A 23,833-nucleotide genomic window follows, 5' to 3' on the forward strand; every position below is an offset into this window, starting at 1 on the left:
AAAAGGGTGTTTGCACAAACCTTTGTGCACAGTAAAAATCCCCACTGGAAAAGGTCTGGAGCAAGTGGGTATTGCTGAGACTATCTTTACAAGGTGCTTTAGGACTTGGGTGCAGGCAGAGTTTGCTTTATCTGTGACAGTTAACCATGACTAAAGAGATAGTCAGCTTCTACACTAATTTAAACACTTTCTGGGTTATGTTTTAGGCATGTTCCTTGTAGTTCTTGGTCCCTCAAGGTTTGGTGAGTAAATTGTAAAGTCAGGAAGTTATGACGTATTTAATTTTGGTATTTATTTCTTCATTTATTATAAATCAATAAGATTACATCAAGGTATTTTCTCTCTTCTCATCACTGCATGAAAATATGTGTTTTGATAAGGTTGTATCCATATCTAGAAGGTTGGGATTAAGGTATTGTATCAAATGGGTGGAAGATGAGTTGAGAAAGGGTGAAAGTCAGACCCTCTTACTGAGCTAGTGGATTCATCAGGCAAAAGGCTGTTTGAGGTCTGATCTCACATGAACAGCAGTGACAACCCCAGGTAAATGAAATAAAGGCCATGAGACATCATCGTTTCTGCCATGTTTGTGGTTGAATAACGTGGCTAGAGAATAGCAAAGGCTACACAACATCATTTCTATTTAATTCATTCCTTGTGTTAAGAAAAAAAAAGTCTTTTTCTAGACAAAGAGTTCAATGTTATTTAAAATTGTAGAAGAATTAATTAATTATGAAAAAACTGAGGAGAAATTAACTTCTTTTATAATGAAAGAAAATTGGATTTTCCTCAAGCTTGTCTACAGAAAGTATTTTTCTTATTGCAGAAATGGTATCTGTTCCAACAAGAAGTTTGAACACATACTTTTAATAGTTGTCCAAAAATATTCTATAGTATTTGAAACATGGGAGTTGTATGGTATGAGGTTAACATTAACTGGCTGCTTCCTTTAACAATGTCCTGAAATCCATCATTTTGGAAGCTAAGCCCAGCAGTAAGAAAAGGGGCATTTATTAGAATTTTCTGACTGGAAAAAAAAATTCTGTACAGAGACCTCCATTTTCTTATGACTACTTTCTACTGCTTTGTAGTGACAATTTTCTACTTACTAATGTAGAGAAAGCCCCTTGACAAGTTGCTTGACAGAGCAGTTTGTAGCAATGTGGCCTCACTACTGCTTCACTGCTTCTCTGCATTAAAAACATCAACTAAAAAGCTTTTGTGGAAGGCTTCCTCACATTTGCTAAATTATAGTACAAAATACAGGAGGAGGGAAATAAAAAGCAAGCAACACTGAAAGATTAATCTGAAGGTAGCATCTAATTGCTATTACCTGAGCCATAAAAAATAATTTTCAACTTTATAAAATAAGAATTTTTCTTCTTTCTTTTTCTCTTTTCTTTTTTCTTTTATTGTTTTGGGGGGGTTTAATTTATTTTTATTTTTTTCTATTTTCTTGTTCTTTTTCACTTCCCCTTTCATATAACTTTCATAATCATCAGGAAATTTCACTGATTTTTGGGAAGTCTTCCTCTTTAAAAAGCAGTAGAGAATATAGGCAGAAGATAGGTCCTTATTTTCCTATGTTTCACAGAAGAGAATATTTTTGTCTCCTTTCTCTCCAAACCCTTCATTTGCTTGACCCATGGCTTATGACGAAGGGTGATGTGTACCTCTGAAATGTTTTGATGTATTAGAGGCAGTCACTGTAGCAGAAAAGGAAGACAAAGAAGGTTTGTGTTCCTCTGCAGTGCCCTGGCTTAAACTCTACAGAGACCTGGGTGAAGTGGTCAACAAAAGCCTGAAAGAAGATAAAACAAAGGGATGAATTTCAGTTAGAAGGGAAAAAAAAAAAAAAGGCAGCAAAATCCTCTGTTGGCGATGTGATCTAAACCATCCGAGACCTTTTCTAGAATTTAATGAGACATCAACAAGACTGCAGCTTAGTGACAGTGCTGATACTTCATCCTGATGGCATTCATGGTGATATTGGCTAATAGCTCCTTTCAGTAGCAACGTGGTGTATTAAAAGCATAATTCACTGAGAAAAGACTTGTTCTTCTAGAACCACATTGATACGTAAATAAATCTGTGTGAAATTTTCCTGTTACTTGTTATATTGCTACAACTTGATGCCCTTCACTGCTAACAGATGCAATTTGTTTCCACACAGGCACCCAGAACTTGCAGCTGCATCTGCTATGAATGGCTGTTGGTGCTGCTGGATGCTCTTTTTTTTGTTTTTTAAAAAGACTTTTCATTGTACTTCTTTTTATACATCTATTTTCAGTAAGAGATATTGGTATACATTTTGCAGAAGGATGTTCATAAGAAATCTCACTAGTCACCCTTCTGCTCAAATTTTTCTCACAATTTTATGGCGACACTGAGTCTGCTGCCTTTTATTTTTATGAGATTTAAATCAAGCTTTGGCTAAAAGCTGACTTGGGTGCCTGTGCTCCACCATGAGTTAGGCTGTTCTTTGGATCAAGGAAGTTCAAAGTATCATTCCTCCAGATGACCATATGGCTCTCTTCTGCTGACATTTCCTTATTTCATTCCTGATCCCTAAATCCACTTTCTGGATTATGATGCAGACCCTTTGCCAACCCCTGTGCTGATGCTGCAATGGGTTCTTGCTTTAGTTCCACAGTTTTTTGGAAGGTGGTAGGAGGCTCATGTTAGCATAGCACTGTCTCCTGAACTCTCACTGATTTGGGTAGGGAATTGCAAAAGCAGTTTGATTTTATAGAGCAGTTAGATAACTAGAAGGTTAAAACCTGCTGCTTTCCAACTGGTGGGGTTGCTATCATTTGTCACACTGGACAGGCTCAGACACGGTTTACAGCATGTGCTCACATGGACTGAAGTGGTGAATTGGGAAGATTAATCCTCTCTACCATGTTACATAATTGCTCAGTGTGTGTTTCAAAACCCTTCTGTACAAAAATCCTCCAACCTGACAGGATGGAATTATCAGTTCAGATCCATGACTCAGCTCTGTCTCAAGTCCCAGAGTTAGACCCCTCCTTCCAGAGAGTTGCCCATGGTCTGCATATGAAGTACAGGTTCAAGTTTTTGAATCATGGCCTCAACAGAAAATCTGTAAACTTGCTGAATAATATTAAAATTCTGAATAATATTAACAGATAAGACAAGGATCGTAGAGCAAAATATTATTCGACCTATCCCTATGGGAAAAGCACTGTGACATAAATTGATCAGTTTCTAAACTGTAGCCTTTCAATATAAGTGGAGGAGTAACCAGCAAAATCCCCTTTTTGTCTGTGTCATGAAGTTAGAAAACTTCATGAATAGGCATGAAGTTGCAGCCAACCTCTTCCAGTATCTCCCATCCTGCAGACTCGAGGCCTTCTGTTTCTAGGGGCTGCCACTGCCAGAGACACCAGAGTGAGGGTCACAAAAATATTTTGCAGATATTTTAGTTTATATAATTATCACTTGATTTTTGAAACTTAAAATGTGATTTTTAATTTTTTTTTTAATAAGTGTAGTGGTCTGTTTAGAGATTACTGGGTTTTTTACTTACAGTAAATTTCACATCATCTTGGAAGTCTCTCTTTTCAGATAATAAAATTATGAGCTTAAAAGCAAAATAATGTAATTTGAAAGCATGGCTATGTTTAGGTGAATGTGTGCTTTAACTCCTTCAGATGTGAAAATATAAGATACAATTTCAAAATAATAAATACATTCTTATTCATATATATGTATATATACAAATATATATGCAAATATATATCCAGACATACATAATGTATAGGAGAGCTCATCTTGTTTTAAAAAAGAAATAATCTTGCCTTCTTTTCAGAAGTGCATCCTGCAGCAGGCTGAGAAATCATATTTACTGCTTTGATTACATCTGTATGTTGACACTGAAAGTCCAAAAGGAATGACCACAGGCTGTAAACACAGTTTTAACAATAGATTTCAAAAATACAGTAATCAATGGAAAGCAAATTTGGCTTATTTGGAAATTGCTTGGCTGAAAGCAATGAAGCAAAGACTAAACTGATCAGGAAGGATCAAGCCTGACTATTTTTGAAGAAGTCTGTATAAAGGTATTGAAGAAACTGTATTTTGTTTTGTTTTGTGGTGCTTTTGTTTGGTTTGGTTGGGTTATTTTTCATTTTAGCGATAGTTATTCTATATTTGTTTATATAAATAGATTGTCTCAATTAGTACCTTCCCAGGAGTTGGTTGACAAATGTTGAATGCCCTGCACTAATATAACTGTGACAAAGTAATTATCATTGGAGGGGGAGGGAAAGTAAGTTGAAGACTGATGATGTTTATGAGTCTACCCTGAAGCTTTTTGCATTTAAACAGAATGCATCTCACTGACTTAACTGAGTTTTTAGATAATCCTCTGTGTTTTGCTAATTGTCATAACTGGAACCTAGTAAATGTATTACATTGGGGAAGTACTTATCTCCCTAAATGTTGTTTTCTTTTCTAATCTGGATGGAGATAGGAAAAGGAAATTAGGGCAGACAAAAAGAAAGTGGCACGCTTAAGAATAATGTATCTCACATGGCATTAAAAGACATTGCTTAGTTCTCTGCTTTTGTTCAAGGAAAACTCAGGGTAACTAAAGGATTTTGAAATGGTTTCATTAAGGAGAGAAGATAGTGGAGCTGTACAAGGAGAGACCAGAAAGCTGAGTAAACAAAGCTGAAATGTAGATGTGCTGCAGCTCATAAATTAGTTTGCATGAAACATTCACTGCACACTGTACTAGCTGTTGCATACAGACACTGCTCCACTAAGGCTGGAAAAGACATCCACTCAAACTAAGAGCTGCCATGACACCGACAGTCTGTGTCCAAAATGTGACAAACAGAAACTTCAGGGCTGTTAATTAAGCTTGTCTGTGCTTAACATTGGCAGTTTGCAGAAGAGGCAAGGGTAGGAGATTGCTGTGTTGAGGAGGGTCTTCTCTTGGGGCATCCTTTCCCTCTGCTCATCTCTCCATCATGGCAGCAATGGCAGAGAAAGTTAGATGTGCTGGGCAATATGAGGCACATGACATATGAAGCACTGCATTACCTGGCAGCAGAAGGAACAGAACAGAGGTTGAAGCTGAAAAGGCACAGAAAAAGCTAGGAAGACATGGAGGGATGGATTTATGTATCTCTAATGAGATGTAATAGGTTTAAATAATTGCATGTGGTACTCTGCAGGGTATATAAAGAACTGGAGAGCTTTTTTAAAAAAAGTTTTAAATCAACTCCACAGGATTAATAATTCTCTACTTATTCATACTGAAATACAACTTTTTACTTTGTTATTAAAGTATCTTACTATCATCTTTCATCTACCAAATTCTTGGGACACAACTGTATTCTGCTTTGAGATGGAAATAAATTTTGGACTGGATCCATTTTGGATGCATTAATGGATTACAAATCCATTTTAGAATAAATTTACATTGACTCTTAAAACTTGTAAGGAGACTTACTTCCAGGATACAAGCATGATCTGGTGGTCACACAGGTGTAGGGGAAACAAATTCTTGAGTCTTCTTTACCACTCCTATGAAAATGTTAACACAACCACATATTCCCATATAAGTTTCAGTTTCACCATTAGTTCATAGTTTTGCAATTTTTTCTGATCAGAATGTCACTGCCAGCAGATAAGCTGCCACCTGCAATAGCAGAATTCAAGAAAAAATTTGATTTTTTGCAGAAATGATGGAGAAGAATGAGGTGATAATTTGTTTAAAGCAGTAGAACTTTGCATTAGCTGCATTAATTGATCATTGTCAAAGTTATGATATTTACAAAAGAGAAAGTATTTGAATTTATAGCTGTAGTTTTCTTACAGCTTCTGTTCTTCCCTGTTCAGTCCAGTTGCAATTTTTTAAGCATTGTTTTCTTTGCACTTTACTCTCCTCAACAGAATGTTGACATCTTGTCAAAACCACATAACTTTCAAAATTAAATGTTATCAGTGAGGCTGGGAATTTTTGGGTAAGCTGATGAGAGAGTTTGGTTTCCTCAGACAAAGTCTTTGGCATCCTGGTCTGTCAGTCTTGAAGTGCACACTTTCTATGATGGAAAAGTGGAAATGATCAAGCTCAAATATGTCTGGTGTTATCATGTCTCCAGCAGCAGGTTTATTTTGCTAAAAATTAGTAACCCCCAATGAGACACTGTTGAAATACTGAGGATTTAGCATCAATCTTGTTGACAAGTTATTGTAGCTATCTACATGGAAATAATTTGATCTATGTCTTTTACATAAATTCCTGGAAATAGGGTGATGTGTTTTAATAGTTTTCTTTAAGGCTTGATTTGCATCTCCCTACAAAAGCATTTAGTTTACTAAGTCACCTACTTAAACAAAAAGATATATTCCAGATTTATAATGGCTTGTGAAGCCTAATTCTGCCCTTTTATGCATGTATATAATTATTCCTTGAAGAGCTATTGCTTCATGCCACAAGATTTTATATCTAGTATGCAAACCATTTAAACTTTCATTCTTCAGATACTTGGATTCTTAGTCTAGGGACCATTACATTTGGTTAATCTGATATGCTATGTGCAGACTCAGAGCTTCACAAAAGAGCTTGATCCCTCTTCCTTGCACCACAGAGAAGTGGAGACAGATCACAGAAATTTGTATGTTAGTTATTTCTGGCCCCTGAATCATGGAAGGGACAGTATAAACTGCATCATTGTCCCTCTAGAGAGCAGTGAGGCAAGAAAATTCCTGAGGAATTGAGGATCTGGAAGTGGTGGATATAACCACTCAAGTCAAAAAGTAAAAGGAACTCATAAGCTTTTGTTCCTGGACAAAACTACTCCCAGACTGTTAAGAGCAAAAGAAAGCCATAGCTTGGCATAAGTAGCATTAATTCCAAGTATTTCTTTGATTTCTGAATAAAAAAAGTATTAAGAAAAAATTTAACAAGATGGTTGCAGAGTTAATTTTGTTAAAGAATTACATAAACTTTTACCAGACCATCACCTCATGTCATATCTCAGTTATGAAACCTCTGCAATACCCAAATATCCACCAAAGATATTTCTATTCTTAGTATTTCATTGGGCTCTGTCTGGGGTGAGCATGACTACAGATTACATATTAGCATACAGTGAGTGCACACAGCTCATCAACAGAGCTAATGGTCTCAATCTGTCCCATGGTTTAAGCAGGCCTTATTTTCTAGTGAAAAGAGTGTTTGGTTTTGAAGGCTACTGGCATTTTAATGGCAGGGTTTTGTATAAAATCTCCTTTTTAAATGCTGTGGTCTGTTGACCCTTGTTTTGATTTTAGTCTGAGGACAGACTTCTAGCTGTCAAAACGAGGAAAGGTAGAAAGGGTGGTTGAGAGAGAGACCATAAAGCACTCTCCTTTTTTTGTATGTATAAAAGGTGGACTATAGCCAAATTGCCTTGTGATAAGATTATGCTCCATTTGGTTTCTTTTCTCCTTCCCTGTGATGTGCTTATATAAGCCTTGAGGATATTAAAAAAACCCTTCACTTCATAATGCAAGAGAAAGATTAGACTCTTTCTCCAAGAGGGGTGGCTTGAAGCAAAAAAAAGAATCTGTATATAAATAAACCTCCAAAAGAAATTTCTTTGATAGACGACTTGACAATACAGAAAACCTTTGTATGCACCATCTGAAGCAGGGAAGGAATTTCTACCTCACAGATGACTGCATTCAAAAGAACTGTAACAAAATTAGGGCACTACTTTTTTTGATGAGGAGAAAGTTCTGCTTTTGGTTTATAGAATTATGTGATGCTGGCTTTCAGTAAAAGCTATGTAACAGATTGCATTGCAGTTTGTTTTTCCGAGGATGCTCCTCAAGAGTGAAAGAGACAGGTCTTCTGTTCTTGACAGAATGCAACCTTATATTGACCTAGCCCTGACCTAAAACCCATCATCTCACCTAGTCCAAAAACAACTTCGTATTCATTTGCTCCTTTCAGAGAAAAAGCAGAAAAACAAATGAAATAAAAACACAAACCCCCCCCCACCCACCACCATCTAACCAGCTCAGATTTAGGACTTCTAAAGATTCAGTGTATAAATGCAGCCAGGACTGACAGCCTACCACACATGGCACTATCCTGGAACTCTTCAGGAGGGAAGTAGCCTGTGCAGGTATTGGATGTGTATTTTCTTTAGTGGCGCACACCATATTTTATGCATGTTTGCTTTGCTTAGTTAAAATATATTCAGATATATTTATAGAGAAGGAGAATGAGAAAAGAAAATGAAAGAAAATATGATTGAGAGAAACTAAATGATGACAGGATGTGGAACAATTTCAATGACCTGTGTTCAGTGACAAATGTTCACCTGTAAAGAATTCAAATGCACTTACTTTGATTATACAAAATAGCCAAAGCATTAAACCATGAAATACTAAATTGATTTGTCTCTAATGATTAAACATGTGCACCCTACAAATCCATCATTTCAGACAATATTACTGTAACTGAGTCAGGTTTGTTTGAAATGGCTGATGTCTGCAACTTTCTTTCAGGCCTTAATATCTTGTGTGTGTGTATGCGCGTAAAATTGACAGGTAACAGTTGAAAAGAGTAAGACATGTTTCCACTTCTGGAGGAGATGGAAACATTTTCTCAAAAGACCATTGGCCCCCTCGGTGGTGTTTAGAAGAAGGACTTGAGAGAGACATCTTGTCCACTGAAACTACTACTAGAATGCAGCTGGGTACAAAGTAATTTTTCTAGTAGGAGTTTGATCACTTTAGAAGTTATGATGGCATTTTGTAAGGACTCATGTTCTTATTTTAAGCAGTAAAGTTTCTTAATGCTTCTTCTCTCTGAATGGACCACTTTAGATTGGGAAGATGATGACTCTCTAAAACATTTCTGACAGTAATGCTACTGAGCAGTTTTTACTGGAATTTTAATATAGTCAAATCTGTTAAAAAAAAAAAAAAAAAAAAAAAAAAGAGAGACGGAGAGAAGAATGGAGAATCAAAGTGGGAGAAAGAACAATAGAAATGCCTTGCTTCTGATTCTGACATAAGTTTTACTTTCTTTTAAAAGGGCATCTTTTCCTGCTTTGTCTTCAAACCTCAAAATAAGAATATTTAAACCCAATACAAAGCCAGTCTGCTTCTTTCCACAGGTTTTTCTGTCCTCCAGTTTTCTTTCCTCCTGTTCCAGTTTCTCCCTGTCCCTTCTTCAAATAGCTTAAGTAGAAGCACTGCCAGATTGCTGAACTAGTAATGTTAGTCTCAAAGCTGTCTGTGTGACTCTTGGAAAATTTGATCAGGACAGAGAGGGCCAGATGAATTTCCTTTGAAGCAAATTTTTGTACCTTTAACTGTCTTGGTCCTTCAAAAGAAAAGCTGCTCTTTCACCTATCATCTTCATCTACCGTGTTCAAAAGGCAGCCAGGTAACTTCCACCTAAAAATCCAAATTATAAAACTTAACTGCGACCTTCCTGTGCCCAGTTCTTTTTCAAAAGTGGAAACTTCAGAAGACAGCACAGCAGGAATTGGCTAATCTCTTTGCTGTTCCTAAGGAGCCCTCCAAAGCTCAGCTGATCATTTGACAGCAGTCAGCTGAGGCAGCAGTGGTCTATGGAGCTAGTCTTGTTTCTTTTCATGAATTTGAGTAGACTTTTGTTTGTAAATGAATGCTAAAAATAGTATGTTGTGAAGCAGCAGATTGTAGAAGTGTAAAGACATACAAAAAATGAATTTTAAACTCTTTAGTGGTACTTATATCTTTTATAAATAATATTAGTAGGCTGAGGGTGGATGGAAGTAGTTAGCATTGATATCTAAAACCTGAGAGACAAAAGTCTGGTACTAGGCTGAGTTAGCCCAGAATGGATGGGAGTGGGATCTAGGACGCTTGCATCTAGGCATTAAATAATTTCTTCCTCCAAGTGGTGTTGATAGGAATTGAAACTGAACATATCTTGCAAACAGGACATGTGATGTAAACAGTAAGCATTTATTATAAGCTACATCATTATGTAGCATGTGTGGACAAAGAAAGGTTGATAAGAATTAAAAATATTGTCAAACTCAGTTTTGTCCAACTTCAGCCTTAAAAAGGTGAACATTAAAGAAATTAAAGAAGATAGCTGATATTAATTTTAGAGATTATGTCTGATATTATATATCTCACTGACTGTGCAATGAGTTTATTTCTATTCTAAGTCTGATATCTGATTAGTTTAAATATCTTTGAATTAGTAGAATGATGCTCTGATTATCAGGTCTTCTGTCAAGAGGTTTTAATGAGTATCAAGTCAGATGATTAAGGTAGAATGATTCTATAGCAGACATGAATGTTTCAGATGCCGACTTAACAAAGTGAAAGCTATTCCAGGAAATAAGCAACATCAGTTGAGAGTTCAAAGGAAAGCATGGTTTCAGAGGAGTAAGCAGCTTCATTAATGATCCCTGTAGATAAATTTTGCATTTAAATTAATGTCTTGTGTCTAGAGAAAGCAGTATTACAGAGCTTCAACCAATGATGCAAAGTGATTTACATGAGCTGAACATCTGTGATTCCCTGACTACTGACCTCCTAAATAAGCAGTTCACATTTTTTCCCCCCTCTCTCTGCTAAAGGACAGCTGTTTGAATTAAATTCATTCTTTATCCTTGCAGGGTCTTCATTCTGGTGCTTACTGGATATTGTTCCTATAAAGAATGAAAAAGGAGATGTAGTGCTCTTTCTGGCCTCTTTCAAAGATATAACAGACACAAAAGCGAAGATTGCTGCAGAAGACAAAAAGGAAGGTTTGTGTGAATTGCAAAAACATTGATAAAAACCAACATTTAAATGATTTTAGGAATTGCACCTGCATGAGCATTCTCTCGCATGTATATTGTTCAATATAGAGACATCCTAGTTTTCCAAAGGAGAAATTAATATATCACATGGAATGATAAATAATCTGTTTAGGTTTATTATTTACATATTGCTGCAGGTTCTGTAAACATGGAATTTAGGAGACAATATTTTGTCCTAAAAATTAAAATTGTTTTTTATGTACCAGGATTTAATTTATTTACTTTCAGGATATAGTTTGGTATTTCAAAAAAGTTAGACCTTTTCAAAAGTTCCATCTATGCATCTGATTTCAGCATGGCTGTGAGTAAATGAAGGTGTTTTTTCATGCTTTCCAATGAGCAGAGTTTAAAACAGCTATAAAAATTATTTTGCCTATTGATAAGCATATATTCTTTTGTGTCATCTCATTTTCATCGCACTTTAAGTTATAAGACTTACGTCATCAGAATTATTCGATAGTATAAGAAATACATTCTCACTTTTATTTGCTTTGGAAAGGAAACACTGCAAAGGTTCTTTTCTATGAATTTGGAAAATTGTCATATGGGAATGGCTCACAACAGCCATAAAATAATTTTGACAGCATAGTGTAATCGAGGTTTGCTAAATTTTTCTAACACAAGACAAAATCAGTTTAGGGGGATGAAGGCATCAATTTGTGCATCAAAAGCAGTGAAATTATTTCTGATTTGCATTTTCTAAAGGTATAATGAACCAACACTTTAGTTTTGTAATTTTTCAGTCTCGAAGGAACTGTTTAGAAAGAGTTTATCTACAGACCCCAAGGGTAGCTCTCAGAATTCTTTAAAATCTCATTGGTGTTGAATGTGCCAACCTGTTACTACTCTGGGATCTATTTAAATTTTTCACCCCGTGGTAGCCATTGATCTCTGCATATCTCGAAAACTACACAGTTGTGGCCCTTAGAACACATTTACTCCTCATGGATTTCGAAAGTAGGGGAATAATTAATATTCAACTTTTTCTGGTTTTAAATGTTCACTTTTAAACAAAAAAAGTTTATTTCAGTTACAGGGGTGTAATTCAGTATTCTTTTATGAAATTTTAGTACTTTAAACCATAAAAGCTCTCTTGTGCTGATTAATATTTATAAATCATCACTTATGCTTATGATGTCTTCCTCTTGCATACATTTGGACAAATAATTTCACCTTTTACTTAATTTTCAATCCCTGAATATTAGAAGGTTTTGGAGGGGTGGGGAATTTTGCATCTTTCCCTTTTTGCACTAATATATTTGAAAATTTCTAAGCTGGAAGGCTGAAAAGTGGTTTTCAAGTAGTACACCAGTACATTTTGCTGCTTTTCCTTACATTCAATTTAAACTAATTGCTACTTCTTGAAGTAAAAAAATATAAGTATGAAAAATATTTTACCTTGTTTCTCCTTAAGCCTCAGAAAACCTTACTCCAATAAAAGTTTTAGGAAAGTAATTTATTAAGACCTGATATGTGGAACCATGTAGGAGAGAGACTGTCAGAACATCTGTGCTCTAAAGACTAATGATTTACTTACAACTGATGAAATTTTTCAGGATAGTCTCAGTGAGAAACCACGTTCAGAATGCCAGTGATGACCTGAAATAGGTATGTTGCTGATCACTTGCAAAATGTCAGCTATTGTTTTTCTGATAAACATTTTGTAGCTGCATGGTTATTTTAGGATGGATTAAGATGGTCTTTTGACGTGGTTTCATGTCAAATTATAAATCTAAGCAGATTTTAACTCTGCTGTGTGCTGACATAGGAATACACTTACGCAGGGCTACACTACATCAGCAAATGCCCATTGAATTGCTACAAGCAATGAATATTGACACTTGGCTTTTTTCCATGATGTATTCTTTGGAGTACCATCCTGAAACTTGGCTGTTCCATCCCTTCATATTAATTTTAAAACCATGACAATAATTTTATGTTATTAGCATCAGGGAAGCAGAAAGTAGCACTTAGTATGGAGCTTTGACAATTTCAGCGTTTTAAAAAATAGAGTCAGATAACAAACAGGATTTAACCATTTATTTAAAATATTTTTTAAAAAATTTAGCATTTTAATTTTGTGTATATCCACTTGACTATATAAAAATAAATCTAGGGGTATATCAGCTCTTTTTTAATAACATTAAAATTCTTCCTATGCAGAGTGATTTACTTATCCTCCAGTGGTGAATATCATCTCGTTATTTTTTAAAAAAGAATTCCCAGTACAATCTGTGCAATTCATTCAGTATCTGAAATTTCATAATGTTTAACTTTTAGAAGTAATTGGTGCTTCTTAGACCACAACTACTATCAGGAATGTACAATGCACCTTATATTAACCAAAACTTGAGTTAGTGTTTTGTTTGGATGTATGAAAAATCTTTAATGTTCAGGGATCGATTTACTTTTTCAAGGATGAATTTTTCCTTTCAAAAATCAAATAATTTTTGAACTTGTAGTTGAAACTGAGCTGAACATAATGCACTGTTTTCTATTGCCTTTTTAGCATATCTCTTGAGGTTAGACACTCATGGAAGGAGAACCTAGATACAAACATTTCCAGTGTGAAACTGCTCTGCCCATGCAAGACCCCTTTATCAGTGTTTTTGTTTCAGTCTCTCTCTTCTGTTTTCTGCCTAGAATTTTTATAATTTGTATGGATCATTAATAGTTATATTCCATCTCACTTTAATTTCTAAACTCCTTAGAAAACTTTTCTAACAAAATTCTTTCATGTCCCTTTTCTCCTAAGTCTTCCCCTTTGACATCCCACCAGCACTTTACAGTAGCGCGCTGTCACTGGTTGTGCCTCCAAAAGCTTTCTCCAGACTCCTACTTGCTCAGGTCTTTCCTACCTTTGATATCACCTATTTCTTCTGTAAAATCTTGTTCTCCTTGTACTTTTACAATGACACCTTCCTGAACTTTATCTTCTGATTTTATGGCCTCTTTCTTCTTGTGCGTTGTATATTTACATTTGCAAATCTCAGGAGCCATTACTGTCTTTGATTTTCTGCAGACATTTTCTTATCTATTTTATCTCATCTGTTCGCACAACTTCAGTCGGTCCTTTGTGCCAATGTGCTTTGCAAAAGTCCACTTTTTTACCTTATTTTCCTTTACCCAGCACAAATGTCAGATGTCGTCTGTGACCTTTTCTTTTGAATGTGTCATTCTAAATACAAATTTAACGAGGGGTTTTTTTCTGCTCTTCTTCGGTATAAAAGTTTCCAGTGAAAAGAGCCCTTTTAACCAATGGGAGAAGCAGATTTTTTCTAATTCTTTCATATAAGAAAATGGAAAAACACGTCTGAGAAGTCTGACAGTCTTTAAGAAGTGCTATGACAGTCAGCAACTTTCACGCTTCTTTGGTTTAGGTTTGGTTTTTAAGTAATTTTGTCAATATCATTAAAGGCATCAGTTTTTCAGTATTGTTAATTTACTTGCAACAATACACGTTTGCCCTACCTGTAAGTTTACTGTAGAAATACACTCTGCTTTCCATCTGCTTAATACTATCTGTAATAATTTGCTGTTGCAAAAAGCAACTTGCCATCTTTTCTTGCTAAAACTGTACACTTTAAGCAAATTGATGGTCTTTCCAATATACAGGAAAAGGTTTGTTTGGTTATTTTTTAAAGAAACTGTTTCTTAAGTACTTTTAGGGTAAGTACTTTTAATTTTAACATTCTAATTTACAATGAGCTATTTTTTGATAAACTCGTTCAAAGTCCCATCATCCTTTTGGAGGAAAAGTGATTAAACTGAAAATTCTATTCTCCAAATCTGCCCTCCAGTGTGGCATGGCCGGGCTAGTGTTTTTTCATTTCTGCATATGACACTAGAATATATGCTGGAATTTAGTGGCAATACAGGAATCCAGGTACGAAAATAAAAAAATAAATTATTCGGTGACTACTTTTAAACCTCTAATCTGCATGCTGCTATGGAATAAGGTTACATAGATGTAGAGTTCCATTGCTATAGTCAGTGCTAAAATTCCCCTGATTAATTCAACTCATTCCCCAAATCTTCCTTTAATTTCCATTAGTAATCTATTTGCTTTTGTTTTGGTTTACTTTACTGTGAAATTTTTGAACTTTTTGTTTGAAAGGAATTATTTTAGGACAGATTTTCTCAGCTGTATTCCAGAATTATTATTAAAATATGTGCAATGTATAGTAACCACACAATCACACAATATTTGAGGTGGTACTCTCTGGAGATTATCTGGTCCAATATCCCTTTCTCAAAGCAGGGTCAGATTGAATGGATTGCCCAGGAACACATGCAGATATGTGCTCAATAGCATGAAGGATGGAGACTCCACAACTTATCTGGGCAGTCTGTTCCAGTGTTTGATTCCTCACAAAGCAAAAAAAAAAAAAAAAAAAATGTTTTTCTTGAACAGAATTCATGTTTTGGGTTGGTCTGCCTGTTGGCAAAGATGCCTTCATTCTCAAAATAATGTGACTTAAAAGTTGGACTACACCTTCTGCCACCACAGATTAAACTAAGATGTATGTTATGGTTCAACTGTCTGGCTTTTTCTGGGTTCTTAGTAATCCTTAGGTCCATATGAATTTCTGAGGAGACAGATTTATTTTGATTATGTATCATTTGTTGGAGGGAGGAGTTGTTCTTTTCAGTGTGCCAGAAGTGAAATACCATGTGCCAAACATTTTACATTCCAGATTTTTTATGTTGAGAATGTCTATTTGGAGCATCACGGGCCTCTTGTAAGAAATTCTGCAATATGTACTTTGATTTATTCTGCTTAATTACTGTGTCAGTACTTCATGATTGTTCAAGCTACTGCAGTGAATATTCAGGAGGCAGTTTTTCATTTTAGAGCTCCTTATACCTGTCAGGAGGCAGTATGCTGGGATGGGGAACATAACCACCTAGACTCACAACAACCAAAGCAGGTGAAATTGTTTCAGAATGTACAGGCACCATGCACTTCTATCAATGGATGAGATGGGATAGAAGCAGAGTTTTACCCCAATATTCCTGCTGCCCAAAGGAAGAACATATTGTGGAAGCCTTTATTCTGCAATAAGTCTGTTACATCTTCCCTTGGATGGCTTTGCTCCTGAATCACCATCAAAGTAAGAAGGGCCTGAAACTCTTCTGCCATCATTAAAAAGAAACTCCTTTCCTCCTAGTCTGTGGACAATGGTTTAAATATTAGGAGACAAAAAAAGCTGTCTTTCTCTCCCTGTTCCTGTTTGCATTTGTGAGCACGTAGATGCTCTCGTCACCTTTTCACCTTCTTTCCCAAGCAAATAAGTTGTATTTGAGCCTTGAGTCTTTAGAGACATATCAATCTTTGTAGCTCTTGCTTTAGCCTTGCATCAAGTGTTAAATGTATGTGGCAGTTCCATTCCAGCAGCTCTCAGAAAGGCACAGGGCATCTTCTGGAGCTGAGGGGAAAGTGTCCTTTGTGATATTTGTAGAATGAAAATGAGAAAAAAGAAAGGCAAAGTCTGATTCTTTAGCAAATGCAGAGACCAGACTGTATTCTGGGATATCGTGGAAGGTAGAGAGAATATATACTTTAGCAATGAAAAAGTTCATACTCACCAGTTTCTAGATAAATTTATGCCATTGCTTCCAGATTTTCATTAGAAAACAAAGTTATCAAGGTGAGGGGAGAAGAGAGAAGTTGTTTGTTTGGGTTTCTGTTTTGTTTTGTTTTTCATTTTGCTGGCACATTGTTGGAAAGTATCTTCAGACATTCCTTTTAAAGTTTGAAAACTCAGACATGTAAGAGACAAAAGAAAGCATGGAAGAAACAGGGAATATGTTCAGTACATATGTTGCTGAGGAACTTTTCAGAGGGGTGTGTGTATGGTAGGTGATTTTTTAACAAGTCAGACCATTTTCAACCTTCCTATATAATTTACAACCTTTCTAATTTCTATGGGAAAAAATGTGAAATGGAACAAACATCTTTAAAGGCTTTTACTGGCCTAGACACAGCCTGGTATCTTACATTTTTTTAAGAGACCATGAGGACTAGAATGCATATTTCATGTGTACTTTGTGTTCAGAAACACATCTAGGAGGCCTTGGGCCATTTGCAGAATTTAACTGTAATTGCAGTTTTAGTGTGTGTAGTTCACGCTGTAGATCCTCAGAGCAATTCTGAGGTGCTGTAAAGATACAGCAAGTAAGATCTGTTACAAGTGAGTTTTGCATAGCTGTTGAAGAGATGGGTTTACAACTACCTGTTCTAAATTGCACACTTAAAATTGTATAACCGATTGAGTTTAGGACCAGTCACCCTCAGAGTCTGAGAATCTCATTTCTTGAGGGATAAGCAGAGATTCTTTCTGGGTCTTCCAGTGACCACATGGAATATATACACAGACATCATAGGATTTTGAACTTACATATTTCTTAAGTTTAAAAACTTTTTTTTAAAATCTATTTCCCTTCCTCCTGCTCTTTTCACTCAGGGAAAGTTACATTGACCACAAAACATTTTTATGGGTGACTTACTTGGTTCTGTGTTGTACATAAATCAATTAAGAAAACAAGTCTTCATTCTCAAAAGACATGCTTTCTTTGCAAGATAGCAATTATTTAGGTTTATATATTACTATTTTTACTTGAGTGAGCAAGGTGTATTTTAACATCATCATCTGTGCAAATTTTTGAAAAAATTATTTTGCAATTAACGACTTTGAAATTATGATCATCTTTTTCTGAATATAAAAATGGAGGAAAAATATCTACATATGAAATACATAATTAAATTAATAGAATTAAAGGATCTGAGATATTATGTCCTTAAATACTACACACTTGCAGCAGAAGACATATTAACACTTGCTGAAGAGTGAGAAGTTTCTCAGTAACTTAGATGGTTGGCATTATATAAGTTCTAGGGGTTCTTAAAAAATATTTCAAATATTCTCCTTATTATTACAGTTATGTTTTTGTTCATAATGATATATGAGCATATCACTGTCTCATGACCCTTGTGGGATTTTGCTGTGGGAAATTCAAACTGTTCTAGGAAAAACCAGTCCCTTTACATACAACTGGAAGTGAGTGATGACCCAGCTGTAAATTCAGTGCTACATTTTATTCTGTAAGAACAACATATGACCACTCACTTCAGTTGAATCAATAGACATATCTCAAATCTGATTACATAATAAAAATGATCATTTTCTGGTTTGTGAGACAATTCCAGAGTAGTAATAGAAGAAAGCTGGCAAATAAAATATTTTTACACAATTACAAAATAGCTATTAGAATATTTCATTTCATCATAAGAGTTCTCTAACTTTTGGTAGTAGCATTAATAAATGAGAATATAGTTTAAAGTAATTCTCTTTCAGAGTTCTTCCGCTGAAACTCAGCCTATTGGAAGCAGTTGAAGAAAGATCTGTCTTTTGGATTTTTTTTTCCCTAACTCTGAGTTTTATAAGATATACCCAGATACAGGCATCTAAAAAGGAAAATTTATTTTTTCATTTAGGGGTGTACTCCCATCCACCACCAAAATGGAAGAGGAGAAACAACCCTTCTTTTGGCTTTGTGTGTCTGTTTCCTCACACTTTTTTATCTTCATGGTTGAAGAATAAGCAGACAAAAATGTAGTTAAGGATTTTTATCTCATAAGCTCTTTAAAGATCTTTCTAATTCATTAAAACATTAATATGTATAATATTTCTTCTTTTCTCTTTCTGTTAAAAGCTGCATTTTCTCTGAAGGCATAATACTAAAATTATGATAATCATACCAGTGATTCTGTGTAAAATTTGCCCCTTTAAAAAATGTTCTGCAATAATGTTTACAGTGTATAGCTGGTATGTGTGTTAGGTACATCTTCTTATTGAATCAATTAATCAGTTAACAGAATTAAAAAAGCAGCTAGAGGCTAGCCTGGATCCACCATACAGCAAACACTTTTGTGAATTGTTGGTTGCTATTGACAGAAAGAATGTGTCATACAACCAACAGAACTCCTGCAGCCTCTTGCCATGGTAATGCTTTTATTCCGTCATTAATGTCAAAGATTACTTTTATCAGTTTTTTCTTTATTGGCAACTGCTGGTGTGCTGTCCCCTGAATAATAAATGAAAATTTGCTAGATTTAAAAAAGTCTAGAAAAATTATACCAACTTTCCACATATTCTGGTTTTAGAGGGGGTTTTGTGTTCATTCAGAGTTGCTTTACACCAGTTGATTCCTTCAGAATTTCCTTGGTGGTTTGTTTTCCTTGAGGACTGCCAATGAAATGTGTTTTGTGTCAATGACAGTGGATATGATTTAAAACCATTGTGTTTCCTGTAGACATCATTGTATTTATTTTCTTGCACATGAGTTATTCATGGGGGCCTATTCAAAGATCACACTTTCTGTTGTGGTATTCCTTACCTTATGAAGCAAGTGATAAGGGTTTCTCAAGACATGTATTAAAAGGACAAAAAAAAACCTTATTGCACTTCTTAAAAGTAAGCCTTTTATAAGTAGAGTTGTAAGATGAATGAATGATGAACAAATTCTTTAACAAATCATTCACTGAACCCAGGTTCAAAAAGGAACAATTCAGTACTTGTAAGATATTCCAGGTGCAAACATCTCTGTGCGTGATTGGGCTGTGTGGTTGTGAGAGCTTAAAGATAAACACAGGAAAGGCAATGGGGGAGGTTTATTTCCTTGCCTGATTTCAGAATAGAGCAGCAAGAGAGATCATACTGGTATGACAGTATACCACTCTTTTTTGAGCATGGAAGAGTCCAACCAGAATTAAAACCACAGTGTTAACCTGGTTGCTATGCATTTTCACAGTGTTCCTTCCACTGTGTGCATGGAACAGCATCATGGATTACTTCAAGTCTGTCCATTTCAAGATAACTTTTAGCAATGGAGTCCATTTTTTCTGTTCTACTCTGCTGTTGATGTTATTGTTCAAAAGGAAATCTAGTTTACACATTCAAAATTATGTTACTTCTATGATAAATTTTCTCAGATGGGACTTAGCATTACTTGCTGTTTCATCTCATGGTTGACTTTAATTTTGTAAACAATGAATTAAATAAAAAGTTCTTATCTACTCTGCCAATTTATCTAGTCCTTTGAGTAAAATGCTAGTAGAATAAAATTTTTATCTTTTTGTTCCTCATATTCCCCCTTGGCTTAGATCTCAAGATAGCTAAGGTGAATTAATCTCATTATTTTATGGAATATATTTATAAAAGCGTACAGTACACTGTTAAATAAACCTAAAATTTAGAATTTTCACAGAAAACGCACACTATAGAGTCCATGTAAATCCAGAACTCACTGTTTTTCTTCAGGACTCTTCCTTGCAAGGTGTTTAAAGAGATCTATAGCTGTATCACCTTTCCTGCTTTTGCCCAGTCAGGGTTATTGAACATCATGACTTGAGATGGTCATATTTACACTCTTTGAAGAGGATAGTCAATGTGTCTGAATCAATCTTACCCTAAGCCTGACAACCCCACCTGCCAAGCAAAAACGACAGTGGTGGCAATCAAATAGATGGAGCTGGAATATAATTTTGAGCATGGAGTTAAAATCCTTGTGAAAATTTAAAAAATCAGTGAAGACTCACAGTCCTGTCCCTAGTGGTGAACCTGTCTTTTCTTGGCTACTTTATTGCAGAAGTATTGCTTAGAGATCCAGGTCTGCAGCCTCACAGCCTTTAGGATAACTGTCACATTGGTTGCTGATAGAACTACCATCTCTGAATAAAGTTACTCAGTTGTACATGTGTTTCCATACCTAAACTCCCAGGCTTTACATTATCCCTCTCTATTTCATTCATATACTGCCAGTATATTGTATTCTGGTCAAATCTGAGAGGTCCAGGTCACTTTTATTAATTTTCTACATGTTAGGTAAAACACAAGCAAATCTCTTGGATTCTCCTGTGTCATATGAAACAGTAGATCTTAATTTTCTGGTTTTTGTCCATGCACACCTCTATTGAAAATTTTCAGTTGTAATGACCCATGATCAGACTGGGAGATATTTCCATACAAGAGTATGTTGTGTATGTATCATACCACAGGGAACTGTAGGTAGTGGTTTGAATGAATGCATGAATGAATGAGAAAAGTTATAACAGTTCTTCTGAAGGGATACAAATTCATGCTATGAAGAATGAGGAAAAACTACCAAGACTGAGACTTTTTTTGTAAACAAAATGCAAACTTTCTGGCCAGAGCAGATTAGTTCATTTTGATATTTGGAAAAAAAAAATGGATTTCATGGTCTCTCTCTCCAGAGATTGTCTGCTATGGAGTGAGCATAGTGCTTCTGGGTGGTATCAGGGTTATTCAGTTTTCACTACGAAAGTGGGGAGCTGCTGGAACAGCTCAGAACTGGAATAGTGAAATGGTCAATGTTCCATCCTTGGAAGTGTGCAAGGCCAGGTTTGATGGGGTTTGGAGAAACAAGGTCTAGTAGAAGTTGTCCCTGCCCATGGCAGGAAGATTGGGACTAGGCGATCTTTAAGGTCTCTTCCAACCCAAACCATTCCATAATTCTATGATCCTATAAATATGTCAGACTTTACCAGGAGAATGAGATAATTATAAGCCATGAATTATTCTGGATTCTATCTAACGCTATGCTCTGACTATTCTGATTTTAGGAAATAATTCTTCATCAAAAGAGTTATCGAGTTTGGAACCAGCTGCCCAGGGAAGTGGTTGAGTCACCACCTCTGAAAGTATTTGAAAGATGTGTTAGAGTTGCACCTGGGGATAAGGTTTAGTGGTGGAGTTCACAATTAGCAAATGCAAATTGATGCTCTTAAGGATTTTTTCCAATTTAAATTTTTCTAGGATTCGATGAACTGCTTCAAAGGAGAGCAGACATACATTTGATGTCAATTTAGTCAGTAAACTGACTTTCCAGTTCCTCTTCATTGCTAGGGAAGCGCATGCCTATGAAAGTCTGTCAGAAGTTGTCAGGGTTTATATTTCTGATTTATACCTAAGAAGTAGATTATTTTTTTCCAAATGGAGAAGAAAAGAGTTATGCCTCCACTTTCTATTAACCTTAAGTGGATGATTGAAGGCTCATTTTCACACAATGGAAAAGACAAGAGTTACAAAGGCTTCTGTGTCTGATTGTGCTTTCTTTCACTGCAATCTTCCCTCACAAGATTGCAAGAAGTCTTAAGCTGTTAGGAGGCTAATGTTAAGCTTAGCAAAGAGGTGTTGTGTTATTTTCTTAGAAAATCTTTTGTAATTGTCATGTCTTGTTGGAGTCCAGGACATCCCTTTGGATGACCTGGGACTCGGGAAAGGGAATTTGAGCCCTGGACAGGGGGGTGTGGAGCCAGTCCAGGGGGGTTGGAGACCTTGCAATGAGCCCAGGAAGACACTGAGTTTGATCTTAGCCCATGGGAGAAACTTCCAGCACAAGGAGAGGAATTACAAATCACCAGGAAGTGAAAATAGTAGTTTAGCACAGTAGAACATGCAAAATTTAGTAGTTTTAGGATTCTTAGAATAGAGGTAAATGGGGGACAAGATGGTGGAATTTGGATGGTACCTTGTGTCCCTCTCCTTCTTCCTCGTCCTCCATCTTCTGGGGTGGTGATGAAATAAGATAGTTAGAGTGGATTGGGTCAAAGCAGAAGTGACCCTTTTAGTGTAAGCACTAGGCATTGGTGTGAAATAGTAAATATCCTATACGTAATTATCTGTATAAATGTAAGGTGATGTGCCATCAGGGGCAGTCCCCTCGTGTCCCAGCCGCTGTCCAGACCTCGGCTGGGAGTGGAGAAAAACTCTGTGATATCAAATGATAAACAACTCAAGAAACCAGAAAACAAGGCCTTGAAGACTCCACTTCTTTGTACCAACATGACTCAGGGCTTTTAGAGGGCAAGGACTTTAAACAACCGGGTGAGAAAACCAACCCGAGAATGTCTGATGGTTGTGATACTATACCTATCTCCATTTGAAAGGAAAACAACCACAAGGACAGCAGTAAGAGTTAAAAAATGTATTACCACTTTTCTGATAAAGGAGAGATAAGAAAAAATTGCAAGCATCCTTTTAAAGAGCTATCTTGGGGAGGGGATTACCATTACACAGGGAAGGGGTATGTAGAAGCAGCAGGAAATAGACCCCAAAATCTGGGATTTTTCTAGAACAAGATTTCTCACTGTATTTGGGGAGATGAGAAATCCTTTTGATTTTAAGCACAGGGCAAAAATAAGCCAATTGTATTCAAGTGACTTTCTGCTTATGTTTGATTTTGTTCTTGGGTCTTTTTTTTTTTTCTAAGATCAGCCATGGAAAAAATAAAAAATCAAGTCCGTCAGGTACCTTAATTTTTGAAGGACCAGAGAGAAACAGATGGGAGTTTATAAAAAATGAGCTGTCTCTTCCAGAATAGTGAGCTGTGAACTGAGAATGACAAGAAAAGAGGGAAGGTTACAGAAAACAATCACACACATGTAGAGGCACACCTGGTGAACAATATAGTTTGCTAAGGCTCAGGATTGATTCCTTTCTTGGAGGCATTGGGAGACCAGAAAGCAGGAGAATTAACAAATGTCATTCTCTTATTTATGTTATAAGCTACTGACATGTGCTCTGATGGCATCTTATCTTCACAATAAACTTATCTTCTTTCACTTCTAATAAATAAACTTATCTTCTTTCACTTCTAATAACAACCATAAAAACTTTTTTGCCACTTCTGGTTATTAAGAAAATTATCACTTCACAACTAATGTAATGCTTAACTTACTGATGCATGCTTTTCTGTCTCGAGGAGTTGAGTGACTCCCAATAGTAACACAAAGGTAGCATTAATCCTTTGCAAATAGTGTAATCAGCATGTGATGGAAGTTTTTACTTGCTGTGAAAATATGCGACTGGTGTGATTCTAAGTGCCATATCAAGTCCCACAGCCTGAGCAGATTAGTGAGTACAACATCCTTAGTGACTGAAACACTGAACCTAGGTAGGACAGAGGGAATCTGT

The 23,833-nt window shown here is 35.9% G+C and overlaps 1 protein-coding gene across 1 annotated transcript in view; it reads left to right on the forward strand.

Moving 5' to 3' along the window:
- Positions 1 to 23,833, forward strand: part of KCNH8 (potassium voltage-gated channel subfamily H member 8) — a gene marked incomplete at both ends in the record, with an annotated part of 177,021 nt that overhangs the window by 61,061 nt on the left and 92,127 nt on the right. The window contains one exon of the mRNA XM_083867048.1: positions 10,650 to 10,781. Within this exon, the coding sequence (XP_083723174.1) occupies positions 10,650 to 10,781 (132 nt within the window). The remainder of the gene's footprint in view (positions 1 to 10,649; positions 10,782 to 23,833) is intronic.

The sequence above is a fragment of the Zosterops lateralis genome (genome assembly GCF_965231275.1).
Source record: "Zosterops lateralis genome assembly, chromosome: 1".
Lineage (NCBI taxonomy): Eukaryota > Metazoa > Chordata > Aves > Passeriformes > Zosteropidae > Zosterops > Zosterops lateralis.